This window comes from Primulina eburnea, chromosome 1, assembly GCF_022965805.1.
Source record: "Primulina eburnea isolate SZY01 chromosome 1, ASM2296580v1, whole genome shotgun sequence".
NCBI lineage: Eukaryota > Viridiplantae > Streptophyta > Magnoliopsida > Lamiales > Gesneriaceae > Primulina > Primulina eburnea.
This window is the reverse complement of record NC_133101.1, coordinates 7,933,675-7,952,735: the sequence shown is the minus strand read 5'-3', so window position 1 is coordinate 7,952,735 and position 19,061 is coordinate 7,933,675. Positions and strand designations below refer to the sequence as shown.

General features: G+C 37.3%; 3 protein-coding genes and 1 long non-coding RNA gene across 4 annotated transcripts; 2 read left to right on the top strand and 2 right to left on the bottom strand.

Annotated features, from left to right (window-relative positions):
• The first annotated feature begins 58 nt into the window (after positions 1-58).
• On the top strand, positions 59-1,574 carry LOC140825923 (heat stress transcription factor B-2b-like). Its single transcript, XM_073187976.1, has 3 exons — positions 59-266; positions 355-598; positions 675-1,574. The coding sequence occupies exons 2-3, from the start codon at positions 371-373 to the stop codon at positions 1,395-1,397; spliced, it is 951 nt and encodes a 316-aa protein (XP_073044077.1). The 5' UTR covers positions 59-266; positions 355-370; the 3' UTR covers positions 1,398-1,574.
• A 1,569-nt stretch (positions 1,575-3,143) lies between these two features.
• On the top strand, positions 3,144-3,503 carry LOC140803310 (putative non-specific lipid-transfer protein 14). The gene has a single exon (XM_073159139.1). The coding sequence runs from the start codon at positions 3,144-3,146 to the stop codon at positions 3,501-3,503; it is 360 nt and encodes a 119-aa protein (XP_073015240.1).
• Positions 3,504-8,949: 5,446 nt separating this feature from the next.
• On the bottom strand, positions 8,950-9,940 carry LOC140825917 (uncharacterized). The gene is made up of 2 exons (XR_012116755.1): positions 9,797-9,940; positions 8,950-9,235 (listed from the first exon to the last, which is right to left on the bottom strand). It is a non-coding gene; the product is annotated as an uncharacterized lncRNA (long non-coding RNA).
• A 1,331-nt stretch (positions 9,941-11,271) lies between these two features.
• Positions 11,272-17,649, bottom strand: LOC140803305 (uncharacterized). Its single transcript, XM_073159124.1, has 7 exons — positions 17,326-17,649; positions 17,213-17,235; positions 16,788-16,847; positions 14,044-15,529; positions 13,539-13,857; positions 11,687-13,241; positions 11,272-11,428 (listed from the first exon to the last, which is right to left on the bottom strand). Exons 4-7 carry the CDS (start codon positions 15,526-15,528, stop codon positions 11,272-11,274), a joined length of 3,516 nt encoding a protein of 1,171 aa, XP_073015225.1. The 5' UTR covers position 15,529; positions 16,788-16,847; positions 17,213-17,235; positions 17,326-17,649.
• Between the last annotated feature and the right edge of the window lie 1,412 nt (positions 17,650-19,061).

The following is a 19,061-nucleotide window of genomic DNA, read 5'->3' as shown; positions in this document are numbered from 1 at the left end:
ATGTTCATATATGTCGTGTCCAAATTTATATTAAAAAAATCAGACATAAAAATTAATTAATTATTTAAAGTTTCTAACTTTCTACAAACTCCCTCGCTATGAATTTTATATTAATAATCCCCGTACCTCGAAACTTCTCGCTCTTTCCCCAACTAATGCACTCCTCCACATCTCCGCCGTAGATGAAGAACTTTCTAGGAGTTACAGCCGTGCTCCGCTCCAATCTCTCTCTCAGCCAGATCTGCCTCTGAATTTCATAGATTCTGGTAAGTTAATTGATTTTTCTAACTGGAATTAGTGTTTTTTTTTACGATTTTTCTTTAAAAAAATATATTTCGTGGTTGAATTGTGAAGGTGAGAGCGGAGCTGCATGGCGCGGCGTGGAGGATGTGAATCGACGGTGAGATTGATTCCTACGCCTTTCTTGACTAAGACGTATCATCTGGTGGATGATCACACAATCGATGACGTCATTTCGTGGAGCGAGGACGGATCTAGTTTCGTCGTGTGGAATCAGACGGAGTTCTCCAGAGATTTGCTTCCCAAGTACTTCAAGCACAACAATTTCTCCAGTTTCGTTCGTCAACTCAACACTTACGTACGTATGCTTCAATGGTGTGGAATTTTGTGTGTTTTTGGGGTGATTTGTTGAGTTGTTTTTCGTGGAAATACAGGGATTTAGGAAGGTAGTACCTGATCGGTGGGAGTTCTCCCACGATTGCTTCCGGAGAGGCGAGATGAACCTCTTGAGCGATATACATCGACGGAAAATCGCGACTCCGTCACCGGTCACGGCGGTTGCGCCTTCATCACCACCGACACCAGCTGTAAATCCTCTGGCGGTGTCTCCGTCGGACTCCGGCGAAGAATATGTGCTTTCCTCTTCTGACTCGCCCGTACTCGTCCGCGAGTTCAACTGCAACAAGGCGGAGCTGATCGGCGAAAACGAGAGATTGAGAAAGCAAAACGTTCAGCTCAACAAAGAGTTATGCCAGATGAAGAACATGTGCCACGGTATCTACAATTTAATGTCCAATTTTTCGAGCAATAATAGCAGCAACGGTCGGCGAGACTATCGTCGTAGATTAAGCTGGGAAGAACATCCGGTGAAGCCATTGGACCTACTCCCAACGACTAGATTCTGCGAGGAAACTGGCATCGCCGCCGCAGCTGAGCCAGCATTAAACGGCGAAGAATCCGTGAATGACATGAAATCCGCAGCGGAGGAACTAAGCGCGAGATTATTCGGAGTGCCAGTCTGCCTAAAACGCGGGCGCGAAGGCGAAAGTGGTACGGATTTGCGGCTCCAGCAGCCGGGGAGGGACATCAAATCCGAGCCGTTGGATGAGCCGCCATCTTGGTTGAAGAGGAGCAACTCGAGTAAGGTGTGCAATTGATGTCTTGTTTGGGCCTACGGTGGGGATTAGCATAGATGATAATAATTTTTCTTCAATCTCCTCCTTTGATTTTGCTGAAAATTCCTATCTCTAAAAGTTTTTTTAAATATAGAACCTTCTTTTGCTACGTAGCTAGAATTATTGACCAGTATTAGTCCAAAGTGCAATTTCCCTTTATTTAAAAGTCAAATAAACATTAGGAAAATGAGTGGCAGCAACCAATTGATTTTTGCTTAGATGGACCGAACGAAATTCGGCTTGGCTGATTGAATGATGTAAATAAATTAAACTATTTTTTAATTCTAATTGTTATAAAATTTGAGTGAAACATGAAAAGTTATAACCATGGGCATCAGGGTTTTGGATACAAGCTCCAACTTAATTTTAGGTTTATGGATTTTCTTGTTAATAAATGGTACTTGATCTGGACGAAGTTGTATACATACAAAAATATATAATTTATTTAAAGAATAAATATGAGATTGTGATTCTCGATATTGAATAAAAATATTTTTATTTTATATATGACGATTTGATCGAATGTCTAAATGACATTCACATATTACACAAAAATTTATGTGAAACTATCTCATAAGTAAATTTTATGATATCAATATGTTATTCGACTCTATTTATGATAAAATATTGTTTTTTATATTAAAAATATAATTTTTCATTGTAAATACGAATTGGGTCGGACTGATCTGTTTTACGAAAATAGAATCGTGAGATCGTCACAGAGAAGGATGTCAATGGGGCGAGGGCGGGGGCGGGTTTGTCATCTCTGTCCCCGAATTCATCTCCACACTCATACTGTCTCGATCCACGTTTTTTCGGGTTCGGGTAATCCCTAAATCCGAAACTTCGGGGATCAACTTCACATCTTTATCCTCATCCTCGTATCGAAAATATTAATATGACAATACGATGACGGGTTCAAAGATTTTCTCAAACTAAAACTTATTATTATCTATTAATATCAATATTATTGATAGTATTTTAAAAAATAATAATATTATTATATTATTGTTACTAATAATATTATTATTTTATTATTGATATTATTTTCGGGACATGTTCGGAAATGGAGATAGTAATCTCATACTCGCTCCATCCCGAACTATGAAAAAATCAGAGATTTTCATCCACATTTCGAGCTTTACACGTGGGATTCCAAACTCATGGGAAAAGTTATCATCTCCAGTCACATAGACATATTCTATATATTATTTACATGCAGATTTGTTCGACTCATATCAATGAAAAGTAGTATTTTTAAAACATTATTTTTTATATTAAAAATGCTATTTTTTATTCATGCATATATGTGATCCGATCGATATAAAATCATCTTAAAAAAATGAAATGTCCCTTTTTCCTAAATAAAAGGTACCTTTTGTCTAAATGAAGGGCGGGAATGCGGGCTAAGATCTTGAGATTAAGGCCCAAAAAGTTGAATTTGATTTGATTCATAATTTGTGAATTTTGAACATTTCTTTATTTATATATTTAAATTGCTATATAGTTTGAATGGAACATGAGCTCTAGCTTGAAAGCAGCGTACTCAACTCACGTATAGTAATCATCCCATGCAACTTCAATGCAATTGCCACACGCTACGCATTTTGCACCAAACCTTGCTCACCTAATTTCGCACGCACTCTATAATATTTCTACCTCATTCAATTAAATTTATTTTATTTTAAAGAACAAACTAATTGAATGATGAGCGATCGATATAACCAAATGGTGCGAATCAGTTCTGTTCGCACCGCAGCCTGTGCGATCGTAGTGGTGGCTGTTGTGCTCTCCTGGTTCCGGGTAGCATTCTCTGCCGACTGCACCATCGTCACATCGTTGGTCTCTGCCTGCTCCAGCTTCGTGACCTACGGTTCCCCAGACCCGATTCCAGGTTCACCGTGCTGTGTGGCCACGACCAGCCTGAACAATCTGGCGGACTCCGGCGACAACATCCGCACTGTCTGCCGGTGCTTGATGGAGCTGATAAGTACCTACAGCCCTAATGCCACCGCCATAGCCACCTTACCTGGATTCTGCGGCGTTTCTCTTGGATTCACCATTGATCCTAACACTGATTGTGAATAGTAAGATCGAAAACAAGATTTTCCAACTCTTGCACACACTAAGTGACTAAGTGCTTCTAGTCTATGACCATTTCGCGATTTGAGAATATGATATATAGCATGACAAAGTGTTTTTAAGATATCCCTTTAATTCACCTGATTTTAATATCATTGATTTGATCAATTTTTGCAATATGATTAATTTTTTTTTTTTTTGAAAAACAGTTGACTATGTACTAAAAGGAACATGTTATATAAAGAACAGAGTAACATATTCTACTAGTAAAATATTAATTTATAAATTTTTAATATGATTGATTTTTTATAAAGATAAGGTGAAATATGAAAACCAAGATACTAAGATTGGTATAATAAAATTTGGTTGGGTGTGGGTGTATTTGTTCAACCAAGTCAATGTTATTCAAATAGAAAATTAAATCACAAAAAACTTTTGGCAAAAACTTGTGTGAGACGGTCTCACGAGTCGTATTTGTGAGACGGATCTCTAATTTGGGTTATTCATGAAAAAATATTATTTTTTATGCTAAAAATATTATTTTTTATTGTGAATATGAGTAGGATTGATCCGTCTCACAGATTAAGATCCGTGATACGGTCTCACATTAGACACACTCAAAACTTTTTTATAGACGATATCATGAGTCAATTTTAAGAGTTCGTATCTATTATTCGGTCAAATCCATGAGAAAATATTATTTTGTTATGTTTTTTATTGTAAATATGAGTCGAGTTGACCCATTTGATGGAAATAAATCCGTGATAGCATCTCACAAGAAATTTACTCAAATTAAATAGAATCATTCTACTTCATATTTGTACTGATGAAGTCAATTACAATGAAAAATCTGCTATCAATAAGGATTTATGACATATAATTAATTAGTATTACAGTAAATAAATTACTATTGATGTTTTTACAGTTTTGAGTTGATAAATAATACATATTTAGATGACACGTGCATGATATATTTTCTGCAGCATCGACCAATACTCCAATATGAGGGGAAGAAGAATCTAGCCAGCCAAGGCAAGACTGGTAAAGCTTGGACAAGCCATTCCGAATCTTATGTCCCAAAGGATGTCACAATGTTTAATTAAAATATATATTTATTTTTTCAGAATTAATTAATAAGCAAGTCTCTGGCCTATATTTACTAATATAAATTGTTATTATATTAATAAAATATAATCTTGAAACTATTAGGCATCGATTGTGACAATAAATAAGAAGTTTGAAACTTCTACTTATTGGACGTACGATTTTGTTCTATTTGATGATAATCATGTAAAATGTTTAATTTTCATGCATGTCACATTTCACCACTATGTTAAAACGACTCGATCGAATTCATAATTTTCGATAATCGAGTTTTTAAATGGGGTTTAATTTGAAAATTAATTAAAATTAAGTATTTGTCAAGTATCACTGAAGTGATCAAAAGAAACATTTACGTGTCATTATCGTTTACACTGTGCTTTCGAACTTGATATAAATCGAGTGAATTCATCGTCTCATATCCAAGTCTGAAAGAAGGCTCAATTTTTTTGTGTCGAACTTGGTTACTTATGCAAGAAAATATATTGTACTGATGATATAATGATTTACATAAAACAATAATGCCTCATTCAAAAATAAAGAAAATTTTAATCTAAATAAGACTACTAATGTAGAATACTTATTTAGAAAACGAAAAACAAAATTTTCTGACTCCCAAAAAAATTGCAGTCAACCCGTGATTAATGACTATGTTAAGCAAGTTTCAATACTTCGATTTTAATAATTAATATGTTACTTAAAATAATAGCATATATATTAGACATAAAAAAATATTAACATATCAAACTTCCTGGTTGATTTTAATTAAGCAATATTTTGCTACAAAAACCTTGGCCCATTCACCGTTCTTCAATAATAAATCCGATGAAAATGATTTTGTTTAGTGACAAACTAGACAAAAACTTGTGTGAAACGGTCTCACGGGTCATATTTGTGAGACGGGTCTCTTAAATGGATTATCCATGAAAAAGTATTATCTTTTAAGATAAGGGTATTACTTTTTATTGTGAATATAGGTAGGGTTGACCCGTCTCACAGATCTTAATCTGTGAGACGGTCTCACATAATACGCACACAACAAACTATTGGTTATCGTGGCTCTCTTTGGATGAACATTTATATATTTTTTAAGTATATATTCGGACAACTATTTTGTAAAAATGTTTTTAAAATTAATTTTTTTATATAATTTGATTTTAAAAATTATATCTACAGAACATTTTTTTGAAATAATTTTCAGTCATCCCAAAATAAGTCACCTCATTCTATTGAATCAGAGAACGTCATGTCAATGACTGAGTTTTATGATCCGAGATGATATCTGAAAGATATGCATGGTTAAGGTTCGTGAATAAAGTCTCTGTGTTTGTAATTTAATTTGTGGAGTGAGAGGAGACCTTTTTACTTTTTGATTATGCAATGTAAGGGATTGTTTTATCCTGTTTATGCGTTTGTAACGGTTTGTTTTATTACAAAAATTCATTTGAGTCAGGTTTGTTGAAATAAATATTAAAAAGTATTACTTTTTATTGTAAATATGAACAAAGTTATCTCGTTTCATGAATAAAGATCTGTGAGACCGTCTCACGAGAAGTCTATTTTTGTTCATCTGATTTGGATTTGGAAATTGCCTGATATTACATAATTAATGAATGTGTTTTATAAGGATAAAGCATTTACCGAAATAATATCCAGGAAATGCCATTAGACTTGTAAACTTTACTCGTGATAATAATATATATTTTGATGCTCAATCAGACCCTATCTCGAAAAGGCTCAAACCTTGCACTCGTCCGAGCCCATAAAGATGAATATGTAGCTGAGCCCATGTGGACAGGGTGAAAGAGCCGAGCCCATTAACTAAAAGTATCCATAGGCTAGTTATATCTCGTAAATATAGAAAAAAAAACACTTGGTAATCTCTAGTGATGCGAAAGAAATCCACCGGGATCCGGGATAAGACAATCCACCAAATATGGTAAGAGTCCTAGACGTCATAAGAAGTGAGTCCTACTTTTAGAGGTCTCCTATCTTGAAAATAATTCTACCTCAACAAGGATTATACTCTTGAAAAGTAATCAACCCATCTCACTTTTATAAGTACCATGTACTTGTTGAGTGGGTCTCATGTGAGTGCGTCTCACGAATCTTAATCTGTGAAACGGATCAACCCTATCCATATTCACAATAAAAAGTAATACTCTTAGCATAAAAAGTAATATTTTTTCATGGATGACCCAAATAAGAGATCCGTCTCACAAATATGACCGGTGAGACCGTTTCACACAAGTTTTTGCCGTACTTGTTGTAACTTTATACATCACTTACTTTAGCTCTTTTGCTATCTTAGCACTACTATATTACGTTTTTGTTCTTTGCATTTATAATCGGAGCACTAACTTAAGTATCACAAGGGTCACGCCAGAAATATCTTTGGCGCCCCTAACCTTATTTTCATCTGTGTAGACCCCATTTGACCTACCCTACCCAAAGATTGGAAGATTTAAAATCCATTCACCAGATCGAATCCGATGTAAAATTTTGGTTACATCAATTAGCGTCATATGTGGAAACTTGTAAAAAAGAGATAAGATAGCAAATAAAGAGAACGTAATAAGATGATTCGATGTCAACAGAAAATTGATGAGAATGAGCTCCACAAATAAGAACAACCTCGATGACGCATAGATCAGTCGAACAGACATATGCCTCTCAATATCACTCAATTGGTTTTAGTAACGTTTGGGCAATTTTCGGTCTTCCATGGAAGAGCCACTAGTCTTCACCGAAAGAGTTTTTGATATTCTACGGAAGAGTCACTTGTCTTTCCCAAATGAGTTTCTGGTCTTCATGGGAAAAATACATCTTGATTTTACTTGGAAGAGCTCATGGTCTTCCTCCGAACAATTCTAGACTTCTACGGAAGAGTTCTTGGTCTTCCCCAAAAATTTTTATGGTCTTCCATGGAAGAACACCTGGTCTTCTCCGAAAGAGTTTCTAGTCTTCAATGGAAAGATCTCATCCTGATCCTCCTCAGAAGAGCTCATGGTATTCCTCCGAAAAATTCTAGACTTCCACGGAATAGTTCTTGGTCTTCCCCAAAAAAGTTTATGGTCTTCCATGGAAGAACATCTGGTCTTCTCCGAAAGAGTTTCTAGTCTTTAATGGGAAGATCTTATCCTGATCTTCCTCGGAAGAGCTCATGGTATTCCTTCGAACAATTTATGTTCTTCCACGGAAGAGTCCCTTGTCTTCCCTAAAAGAATTTTTGGTCTTACCCGAAAAAGTTTCTGGTCTCATCTTGATCTTACTCGGAAGAGATCTTGGTCTTTCTCCGAACAATTTATTTTCTCTGACGGAAAAGCTTCTAGTCTTTCTCAAAAGATTTATTGTTCTAAGAGCTCATCTCGGTCTCCCTCGGAAGAGCCCTTGATCTTCCTTCGGACAACTTTTGGTCTTCTACGGAAGAGCCACTGGTCTTTCCCGAAAGAGTTTCTGATCTTTAATGGAAGAGCTAATCTTGGTATTCCTCCGAACAACTCCTAGTATTTTCTCCCAAAAAAAAAATATTTGGTCTTTATAAAAAGAGGTTATCCTGGTTTTCCATAAAAAAGCCCAACCAGTTCGGCACAATATAAATCCATTAACTTGGCATTAATGAAAGCCCGACCAACTCAGCATAATGTAAGTCCATGAATCTTGCATTCACGAAAGTCCGGCCAGCTCGACATAATGTAAGTACATGAATATGACATTCACGAAAGTCCAATCAACTTAGCATACTATAAGTCCATGAATTTGGCATTCAAAAAAGTTCGACTAGCCCAACCAGCTCCACATAATGTAAGCATTAACAAAAGCCCGACCAGCTCGACACAAAGTAAGCCCATGAATTTGGCATTCAAAAAAGCGCGATCATATCATCATAATGTAAGTCCATAAATTTGCCATTCATGAACGTCCGACCAACTTGGAAAAATTGAAGTCCATGAATTTGGCATTCACGAAAGCTCGATCAGCTCAACATAATGTAAGTCTACGAATTTGACATTCACGAAAATCGGACCAGCTCGGCACAATGTAAGTCCATTAACTGGGCATTCTTGAAATCTCGACCAGCTCAACACAATGTAAGACCATCAACTTGGCATTCTCGGAAGAAATCATGAAAACTTGGGGATAAGACCAAACCCAGCAAATCTACTAAGTGTCCTAGCAGCCATAACAACTGAGTCCTTGTGGGAGCCCGTGCTCCTGATTAATATTTAATGACCAAACAACCAGGATTTATTAATGTAAACAGCGAAAGCGATTAAAATTTTCTCATTTTGGGCCTACAGAAATTTCGGCATGACCTATTCGTAAATAGGACATCCCAAAAATATCAAAATATCACAACAACATTTATATACTCGAAATAAAGTCATAACATCAATTCACAAACCTATAGCCGCACTGGCCAGGACTAAACACATGCAGAGCCGGCAAGGCTCGATCACACAACTAACAATTCAAAACATAGTAAAAACATCAGTACAGCTACACGGGGCATCTCCCCGGTAAATGTGTGACTCCATAATATAGTATATATCTATCTGGGAACTCTCAACCACGACTCGACGACTGGGCACCACTACCTGACGCTCCACCAGACGCGTCAAATCCTCCTGGATAACCTGCTATGGCATCAAAAATAACCACAGCATAAAAAGAAACGAGGGGTCGGGCCCCAGTACGACGAACCAGTAATATTACGACAAATATAACTGACATGAAATAAAGTCAAGTAAAATGCGATGCAATGCAATGTAATGCAATGCGTGTCGGTAGCAACGAAATAATGGATACCAAAATGGAGTCCAAATGAATCGCATCAACAACAGTAACAGTGGCCACCCGTGCCAGGACTGCAGCAACGTAATAACATGCCGCCGCTCATCCATGCACGTAGCATCGAGGGTACGGGTGCGACCCGCTCAGTCCTCATGCAAGTCATCAGGAGTGCTAATCCTACCCACCCACTCCATCGATGACGCTACAACTCGATAGATCAGTAACAATAGCAATCAACGGAGTCAAGGCTCGAAATGCTATGCACTAATGAGATCAACTCAAATAAATGCGTGAATGCAATCACGTTATTCACAAAAGCACATAAAGCACGCCACAACTCATACATAATACTTAACGTCATTTCACATCACTATAGACGTCATAATAAAACAGTTCATGCGTACCTCAACTGAACCCTTAATTTACCACTGAAATTTCTTAAGGATTTCTCGAATAATCCAATCATGTGGCAAATAATACATTTCATATCAATTTCAATTTATTATTCCAATATTCACTAATTTAGCCTAAAATTCCGAAAATCCATAATTTAGGCTTTAAAATTTCTAAAACTCATCGCAAAGTCAAATATACCAATTTATTTAACTTAAATATCTCAATACCGGACAACTTGAAATTTCGAAAATTCAATCGTACCGAATCTGAAATTTTCGATATTTCTAGAAATTTCCAAAATTTTCATTTTCTATTTCTACTGCTCTAAACACATCCCAATAACGATTTAACATTTCAAAAATCCTAAATCCCAAATAATTTAATCTGAATTTTCGAATTTAATTCAAATAAATTCCAAAAATTCGATAGATACCTCCAATCGCTCCGATATAGTACCTACAATCAATAATCCAATATATATCAATTGTTGGAACTCGAATTATTCAAAATACCCAAAATTTCGAAACCCTAAAATCATAATTCTACCTCAAGGCTTCGGAGTAAAGCTCTAGGAAGCTTAAACCGAGAGTTTCCTCACAAATTCCGGCGAAAAACGAGTGGCGGTCTCCGACGGGTTTCCGAGCGTCGCACGTTTTCTTAGCAAAAAGGGTATCACAACGTAGCTCTAGTCGAGAGCTTTCCAACCATATATTTACTTTATTTTTCCGGCGACCGGAGCGGCTAGAATCGAAGGTCAAAGCTTCGAAAATGGTGAAGGGTCGAGAACGATCGGGAAATGCAGAAATTGAAGGAGAGAGAAACGTGTACAGTGTCTGATCTTTTTTTTTTTTTTTAATTTATTATATTTTTTTTTTTTAAACTTAGTAAATCAAACTGGGCCGGGCTTTTACTTAAACTGGGCTCTCACATTCTCCCCTACTAATAAAAGATTTCGTCCTCGAAATCTAGCATACATAACATTTATACAAAAGTGGTTTACAAACATTTACCACTGATAATACATTGGGAAATCAGAATATATGGAATAATTTATTACATTTTCAAACAAATGAGGCCATTCCTGACGCATCTTTGCCTCTAATTCCCATGTAGCTTCTTCTCTCCCATGTCTACTCCACTGCACCATAACCAGTGGAATCGTCTTATTCCTCAGTTGCTTCTCTTTGCGATCAAGAATTTGCACTGGATGCTCAACATAGCTAAGGGAACTATCCAACTCCACCTCATCAGTCCTCAAGACATGAGAAGGATCTGGCTCATACTTTCGTAACATAGATACATGAAACACATCATGTATCGCAGACAAACTCTGCGGTAAGTCCAAACGATAAGCCAAAGTGTCAATCCTCTCAACAATCGCATATGGACCAATATAACGCGGAGCTAGTTTCCCTTTGCGCCCAAATCTCATAGTACCACGAAACGGTGATACTTTCAAGAAAACCTGATCGCCAACCTGAAATTATAAAGGCCTACGCCTTTTATTAGCATAACTGGCTTGACGATCCTGAGCTGCTTTCATTCTTTTCCTGATCATTTCAACCATATCTTTCATTTCTTGAATAAATTCTGGCATTGACATCTGTCTTTCTCCTACATCTTCCCAGCATATCGGAGATCTACATTTTCTATCGTACAAAGCTTCAAATGGTGCCATTCCGATGGTTGCTTGGAAGCTGTTATTGTAAGAGAACTCAACAAGTGACAATGATTCCTGCCAACCACCCCTGAAATCCATCACGACTGCTCGCAACATATCCTCGAGTGTCTGAATGGTCCTTTCAGACTGACCATCTGTCTGTGGGTGATATGCAGTACTCATCGCCAGCTTTGAACCCAATGCTGATTGCAAACTACCCCAAAACTTCGAAGCAAACCTGGGATCACGATCTGATACTATGGTTACGGGCACACCATGCAATCTCACCACATGATCGATGTACATTTTCGCCATTTTCTTATAAGTACAAGTACGATCATAAGGAATAAAGTGGGCTGATTTAGACAATCTATCAACAATCACCCAAATCGCATCACAACCACGATTAGAACGAGGTAGGTGTGTCACAAAATCCATAGCAATGTGCTCCCAATTCCACTGTGGTACTTCAAGACTATGTAACATACCACCAGGTCTCATTCTCTCAGCTTTAACCTGTTGGCACGTCAAACATCTAGCCACAAAATCAGAAATCTCTTTCTTCATACCTTCCCACCAGTAATGAGATTTCAAGATATGATACATCTTTCTCATTCCAGGATGAACACTGTGTCGACTACAATGAGCTTCACGAAGTATAGATTCTTTCAAATCTATCAAATTCGGAACCACAAGTCTACCTTGATAGCGCAGACATCCATCTGAAGCAACACTGAACTTTTCTGATTGACCTGTCTGAGTCAATTCTTTCAATCCATGAACATGCGGATCAGTTCTCTGTGCTGCTTTGATTTTAGAAACAATCTGTGGTTCAACTTGTATAGATGAAACTATAAAGTAGTCGCCCTTAGACTGATAAGTCCATCCTGAAGTTCCCAAATGCTCATGAATCTTTGAAATAGTCAAAGATGTCAACATTTTAGGCTGAACCTTTCTGCTCAGAGCATCTGCAACTTGATTCATTCGCCCTGGTTGGTACTGAATCTCACAATCAAAGTCTTTAAGTAATTCCAACCATCGACGCTGTCTCATGTTCAAGTCAGACTGTGTAAAAAGATACTTCAGACTCTTGTGATCAGAATAAATTACAAACGGTTCTCCGTACAGATAATGACGCCATATCTTCAATGCAAACACAATGGCAGCTAACTCCAAATTATGAACTGGATATCGAGTCTCATGTGACTTCAATTGACGAGAAGCATACGCAATCACTCGCCCATTTTGCATCAAAACACAACCCAGTCCATTTAAAGAAGCATCTGTACAGACAACAAATCCACCTGAGCCTGAAGGCAAAGCTAGCACTGGAGATGTGGTCAACTTTTCTTTTAAAGTCCGAAAACTAGACTCACATTCTGCAGTCCATACAAAACGTCGATCTTTCTGTGTCAACTGGGTCATAGGTCTAGCTATTCTAGAAAATCCTTCAATGAAACGCCTATAGTACCCAGCTAATCCCAAAAAGCTTCGAATCTCAGACACATTGGTTGGTTTAGGCCAATTGATAACAGCTTCAACTTTATTAGGATCAACAGATACTCCTTGTGCAGATATAACATGGCCTAAAAATAAAACTCTGTCCAACCAGAACTCACACTTAGAAAATTTGGCGTACAATTGCGCTTCTCTGAGTGTTTGGAGAACTAATTTCAAATGTTCTTTGTGCTCTGTTTTTGACTTAGAATAAATCAAGATGTCATCAATGAAAACGATAACAAATTTATCTATGAATTCCCGGAATACACGATTCATTAAATCCATAAAAACCGCTGGAGCATTAGTAAAACCAAACGGCACGACTAGGAATTCATAGTGTCCATAACGTGTCCGAAATGCTGTTTTAGGAACATCTTCCTCTCGGACTCTGAGCTGATGGTATCCGGAACGAAGATCAATCTTGGAATACACAGAAGTACCCTGCAACCGATCAAACAAGTCGTCAATACGCGGCAGAGGATACTTATTCTTCACAGTAGCCCGGTTCAACTGCCGATAATCGACGCACATTCTCATCGTTCCGTCTTTCTTCTTTACAAACAATACTGGAGCTCCCCAAGGTGACATACTGGGCCTGATATAGCCTTTCTCCAGTAAATCTTGTAGCTGTTCCTTGAGTTCTTTCAATTCTGTTGGAGCTAAACGATATGGTGCTCTAGAAATAGGATTTGTCCCCGGCATCAATTCAATGCTAAGATCTATTTCCCTTTGAGGTGGAAAACCTGGAATCTCATCAGGAAATACATCTGGAAAATCCTTGACAACGGGAATGTCTGAAACTTTCAATCGTTCTTCCCGTGTTGCATCAAGAGCATAGATCAAAAATCCTTCATTGCCGATTGACAACAACCTAAACATTTCCATTGCAGATACTAATGGAATTCGAGACTGTGAATCATAACCATAAAAATTCCATTTGCTGCCATAATACGGTCTAAATCTGACAACTCCATAGAAACAATCCACAGTAGCTCGATAATTTGTCAACATATCCATACCGAGGATACAGTCGAAATCAGACATAGCTAATTTGATTAGATTAGTTATCATAATATTATCCTCAAATCTAATCACACAATTCAAAACTATCTCATTGGACACCAAGTATACACCGGCAGGAGTAGCAACTGACACAGTATCCAACAAAGAAATAGTAGCAATCTCATGCTCATCAACAAATGCGGCAGATAAAAATGAATGAGATGCTCCTGTGTCTATCAATATGCGTGCAGGATAGTCAAAAACATAACAAACACCTGCAATCACTCCTCCTGGTGCATCCTGAGCCTGGTCTTGAGTCAATGCATGGACTCTAGCCAGCTGTGGCACTGTAAATTGTTGCTGAGGAGGACCTCTAGGCGGTGGATAACCAGATTGCTGAAATGACTGTGCAGGAGCATATGGCTGGAAAGCTGGTCCTCGGGGAACTTGTCCAGACTGTTGTGGCTGAAATTGCTGTCTTTGTGCATTAGGACATACTCTGGCGAAATGCCCAACTTGACCACAAACGTAACAAGACCCCTGAACTCCTACACACTGGGAACTAAAATGTCGACCACCACATCGGTCACAATGCACAGTGCTAGACGACCCAACAGAACCTCCCCCTCGTGCACTGCCTGAACTGGAGGAGCTGGATTGCGACTTCTTCTTGAATTGCTTTCCTTTTGCCTTGTACCTCTGCTGTTTGGGTTGTTGGTATGACTGTACAGGCTGATATGGAGGTAAATCCACTGGCATTGACATACTACTCCCAGATCCCTGAGAAACAGATGATGGACCTGGCTGGGGATCTCCTCTGAGCAAACTTGCTTCAATTTTCTTCGCCTTTTCCACTGCTTGAATATACGTATTAGGCGATCCAGTCATCACCAACGTATGAACAGTCCGCTGCAACCCATGCAGAAAACGTGATAGTTTAGCCTGATCATTCCTGGCAACATGTGGAACATAGGGCAAAAGAGCAGAAAACTGTGAAGCATATTCCACCACTGATTTGTTGCCCTGTACCAACTGATTGAACTCTTCTTCTTTAGCAGCATAATATGATGGCGGTGCATATTCCTGGGTAAAGTGAGCACGAAAAGCATCCCAAGTAATACTTTCACCAGAGTCCTTCATTGCTTCTTCTGTGGCTTCCCACCAGAGTTGTGCTCGATCTTTAAGTTGGTAGATGGCAAGCTTCAATTTAATATCTTGGGAATACTCCAACAAATTAAATAGATGATTTATACTTTTCAGCCAGCTTGATGCTTTTTCTCCGCTCTCGTTGCCAAAGAATTTTGGAGGACGTAATTCTTGAAACTGAGAAATTATTAACTGCATTCCTCCAACTTTCTGTGTCAGCTGTTCCACTTCTTGCTCAATCGCTACCTGTCTAGCTCCAGGTCTTTCAAGTCGAGGAGGTTCTTGGTTAACTTCTTCTTCAACATTTTGAGCGACTTGTCCTCGAGGTCGACCACGTCTACCTCTAATGATAACTGCAAGTCCTCGAACATTTTGCGCCTCAGATTCTTGTGCTATTTCTTTTCCTTTTCTACCTCTTCCTCCAGGTGCCATTCTACAAGACACGAGGATTAAATCCACAGGCAGATAACAGGTAAAAGAAATTTATAGGCAATTTTTTTTTTTTTTTTTTTTACTACATACCATGCCTAATCAGCTAGTCATTCTAATGCAGGTAAATTCAATCAAATCACACCAAATAATTCAAATAAGAGCAAATAGTCAAACACAAGCACAATCATGTTATTTGTGTCTAGACTCAAGTGCCCTAGACTCTAGTTCGAGCATATCCCAGTTACGCTCTGATACCAACTGTGGGGGCCCGTGCTCCTGATTAATATTTAATGACCAAACAACCAGGATTTATTAATGTAAACAGCGAAAGCGATTAAAATTTTCTCATTTTGGACCTACAGAAATTTCGGCATGACCTATTCGTAAATAGGACATCCCAAAAATATCAAAATATCACAACAACATTTATATACTCGAAATAAAGTCATAACATCAATTCACAAACCTATAGCCGCACTGGCCAGGACTAAACACATGCAGAGCCGGCAAGGCTCGATCACACAACTAACAATTCAAAACATAGTAAAAACATCAGTACAGCTACACGGGGCATCTCCCCGGTAAATGTGTGACTCCATAATATAGTATATATCTATCTGGGAACTCTCAACCACGACTCGACGACTGGGCACCACTACCTGACGCTCCACCAGACGCGTCAAATCCTCCTGGATAACCTGCTATGGCATCAAAAATAACCACAGCATAAAAAGAAACGAGGGGTCGGGCCCCAGTACGACGAACCAGTAATATTACGACAAATATAACTGACATGAAATAAAGTCAAGTAAAATGCGATGCAATGCAATGTAATGCAATGCGTGTCGGTAGCAACGAAATAATGGATACCAAAATGGAGTCCAAATGAATCGCATCAACAACAGTAACAGTGGCCACCCGTGCCAGGACTGCAGCAACGTAATAACATGCCGCCGCTCATCTATGCACGTAGCATCGAGGGTACGGGTGCGACCCGCTCAGTCCTCATGCAAATCATCAGGAGTGCTAATCCTACCCACCCACTCCATCGATGACGCTACAACTCGATAGATCAGTAACAATAGCAATCAACGGAGTCAAGGCTCGAAATGCTATGCACTAATGAGATCAACTCAAATAAATGCGTGAATGCAATCACGTTATTCACAAAAGCACATAAAGCACGCCACAACTCATACATAATACTTAACGTCATTTCACATCACTATAGACGTCATAATAAAACAGTTCATGCGTACCTCAACTGAACCCTTAATTTACCACTGAAATTTCTTAAGGATTTCTCGAATAATCCAATCCTGTGGCAAATAATACATTTCATATCAACTTCAATTTATTATTCCAATATTCACTAATTTAGCCTAAAATTCCGAAAATCCATAATTTAGGCTTTAAAATTTCTAAAACTCATCGCAAAGTCAAATATACCAATTTATTTAACTTAAATCTCTCAATACTGGACAACTTGAAATTTCGAAAATTCAATCGTACCGAATCTGAAATTTTCGATATTTCTAGAAATTTCCAAAATTTTCATTTTCTATTTCTACTGCTCTAAACACATCCCAATAACGATTTAACATTTCAAAAATCCTAAATCCCAAATAATTTAATCTGAATTTTCGAATTTAATTCAAATAAATTCCAAAAATTCGATAGATACCTCCAATCGCTCCGATATAGTACCTACAATCAATAATCCAATATATATCAATTGTTGGAACTCGAATTATTCAAAATACCCAAAATTTCGAAACCCTAAAATCATAATTCTACCTCAAGGCTTCGGAGTAAAGCTCTAGGAAGCTTAAACCGAGAGTTTCCTCACAAATTCCGGCGAAAAACGAGTGGCGGTCTCCGACGGGTTTCCGAGCGTCGCACGTTTTCTTAGCAAAAAGGGTATCAAAACGTAGCTCTAGTCGAGAGCTTTCCAACCATATATTTACTTTATTTTTCCGGCGACCGGAGCGGCTAGAATCGAAGGTCAAAGCTTCGAAAATGGTGAAGGGTCGAGAACGATCGGGAAATGCAGAAATTGAAGGAGAGAGAAACGTGTACAGTGTCTGATCTTTTTTTTTTTTAATTTATTATATTTTTTTTTTTAAACTTAGTAAATCAAACTGGGCCGGGCTTTTACTTAAACTGGGCTCTCACAGTCCTACCCTTAGAGGTAATTATACTCCAGCAAGGTATCAACACCTAATATTTCTATAAATATCATGTATTTGTTGTGTCCTTACACATTCACTTACTTTAAGTCATCCGAGAGAGAGTCGAGACTTATTCATGAAAATAACTTCAACGGTGTTCAGGTAGCCGCATATTCATTATTGACGGTGCAAGCTGTCATGTCTACTCAGAAAGACCTTTGATACATTGAGGTATGTGCCAAAGAACTAAACAAGTGCACGTAGAGCCTTTGATTTGATTTCAGATTTCATTTATGCTTACAGATCAACAAATACCTTTCACCTTCATCTTTTGTTTGGGGGTGAGTATTAAGTTCTGTTAAACTTATAACAAACTATGTTCAACAATAAATTTACTAGTTTTTCCCTAATATATATAACAATAACAAATAATTAAAAATCAAACTAATTTGATTTATTTTTTTCATTTTCCGTACATGTATTTGTTTTCTTGATCGTTTATAGTATTTCGAATTTAATTTTAAAATTATAAAGCTATTTTTACTCAAACAATATATATGTGTATGTATATATAATCAAGACAAAAATTTGTGTGAGACAGTCTCAAAGATCATATTTTCTGAGACAAATATCTTATTTGGGTCATCCATGAAAAAGTATTACTTTTTATGCTAAGAGTTTACTTTTTATTGTGAACATCGGTAGGATTGACCCGTCTCACACCGTATCACAGATAAATATTCGTGAGACTGTCTCATAAGAGACATACTCTATAACCAATTATACATCAATTTTTTTTTTTTTTTAAAGAGAAGCATGTTAGTATAGAAATGATCTGCAATCTAATGTGCTTGCGGATGAAACATGATGATCGCTAGTCGAGGCTTGTGTTGGACATGATTTCTTCAAGAAGTTTTTCAACTAAGTAACCCAACTAAGATTATAGTACTTACTAGTTCCCAAAAAAAAAAAATTTATTATACAACTAAATAATTTTAAAATTTAATGTTTAGGGTAGGGTCACACAATTGAGTTGATGAGGTTGTATATTAATATTTAAAATAAGACGTGAATGTTGAGAATAATAATATTTTAGTTTGATTCTTCGGATAAGATAATAAATTATAATTGTGTTTTTTAATACTTAAAAAGTATAATATATATAAATAAAAAAATATGAAAGATAATAATATAGTTTTTCGTTCAACAAATGAATTATTTAATATCAGCTACGTACAATTAATGATTAACCAAATATTTTAAGAGTATGTCTCTTATGAGACGATCTCACGAATCTTTATCTGTGAGATGGTCAATTCTATCGATATTAATACTCTTAGCATAAAAATTAATATTTTTTTA

What these genes read in the sequence shown, in the direction of transcription:
- LOC140825923 (XM_073187976.1), top strand. Translation starts at nt 371, where the DNA reads ATGGCGCGGCGTGGAGGATGTGAATCGACGGTGAGATTGATTCCTACG. An exon ending in TTCGTCAACTCAACACTTAC is followed by an intron (nt 599 to 674) that starts GTACGTATGCTT and finishes GTGGAAATACAG; the next exon opens with GGATTTAGGAAGGTAGTACC.
- LOC140803305 (XM_073159124.1), bottom strand. Translation starts at nt 15,528, where the DNA reads ATGGCACCTGGAGGAAGAGGTAGAAAAGGAAAAGAAATAGCACAAGAA. An exon ending in GAAAGGCTATATCAGGCCCA is followed by an intron (nt 13,242 to 13,538) that starts GTATGTCACCTT and finishes CTAATGCTCCAG; the next exon opens with CGGTTTTTATGGATTTAATG. An exon ending in GTATCAGATCGTGATCCCAG is followed by an intron (nt 11,429 to 11,686) that starts GTTTGCTTCGAA and finishes TAGAAAATGTAG; the next exon opens with ATCTCCGATATGCTGGGAAG.
- LOC140803310 (XM_073159139.1), top strand. Translation starts at nt 3,144, where the DNA reads ATGGTGCGAATCAGTTCTGTTCGCACCGCAGCCTGTGCGATCGTAGTG.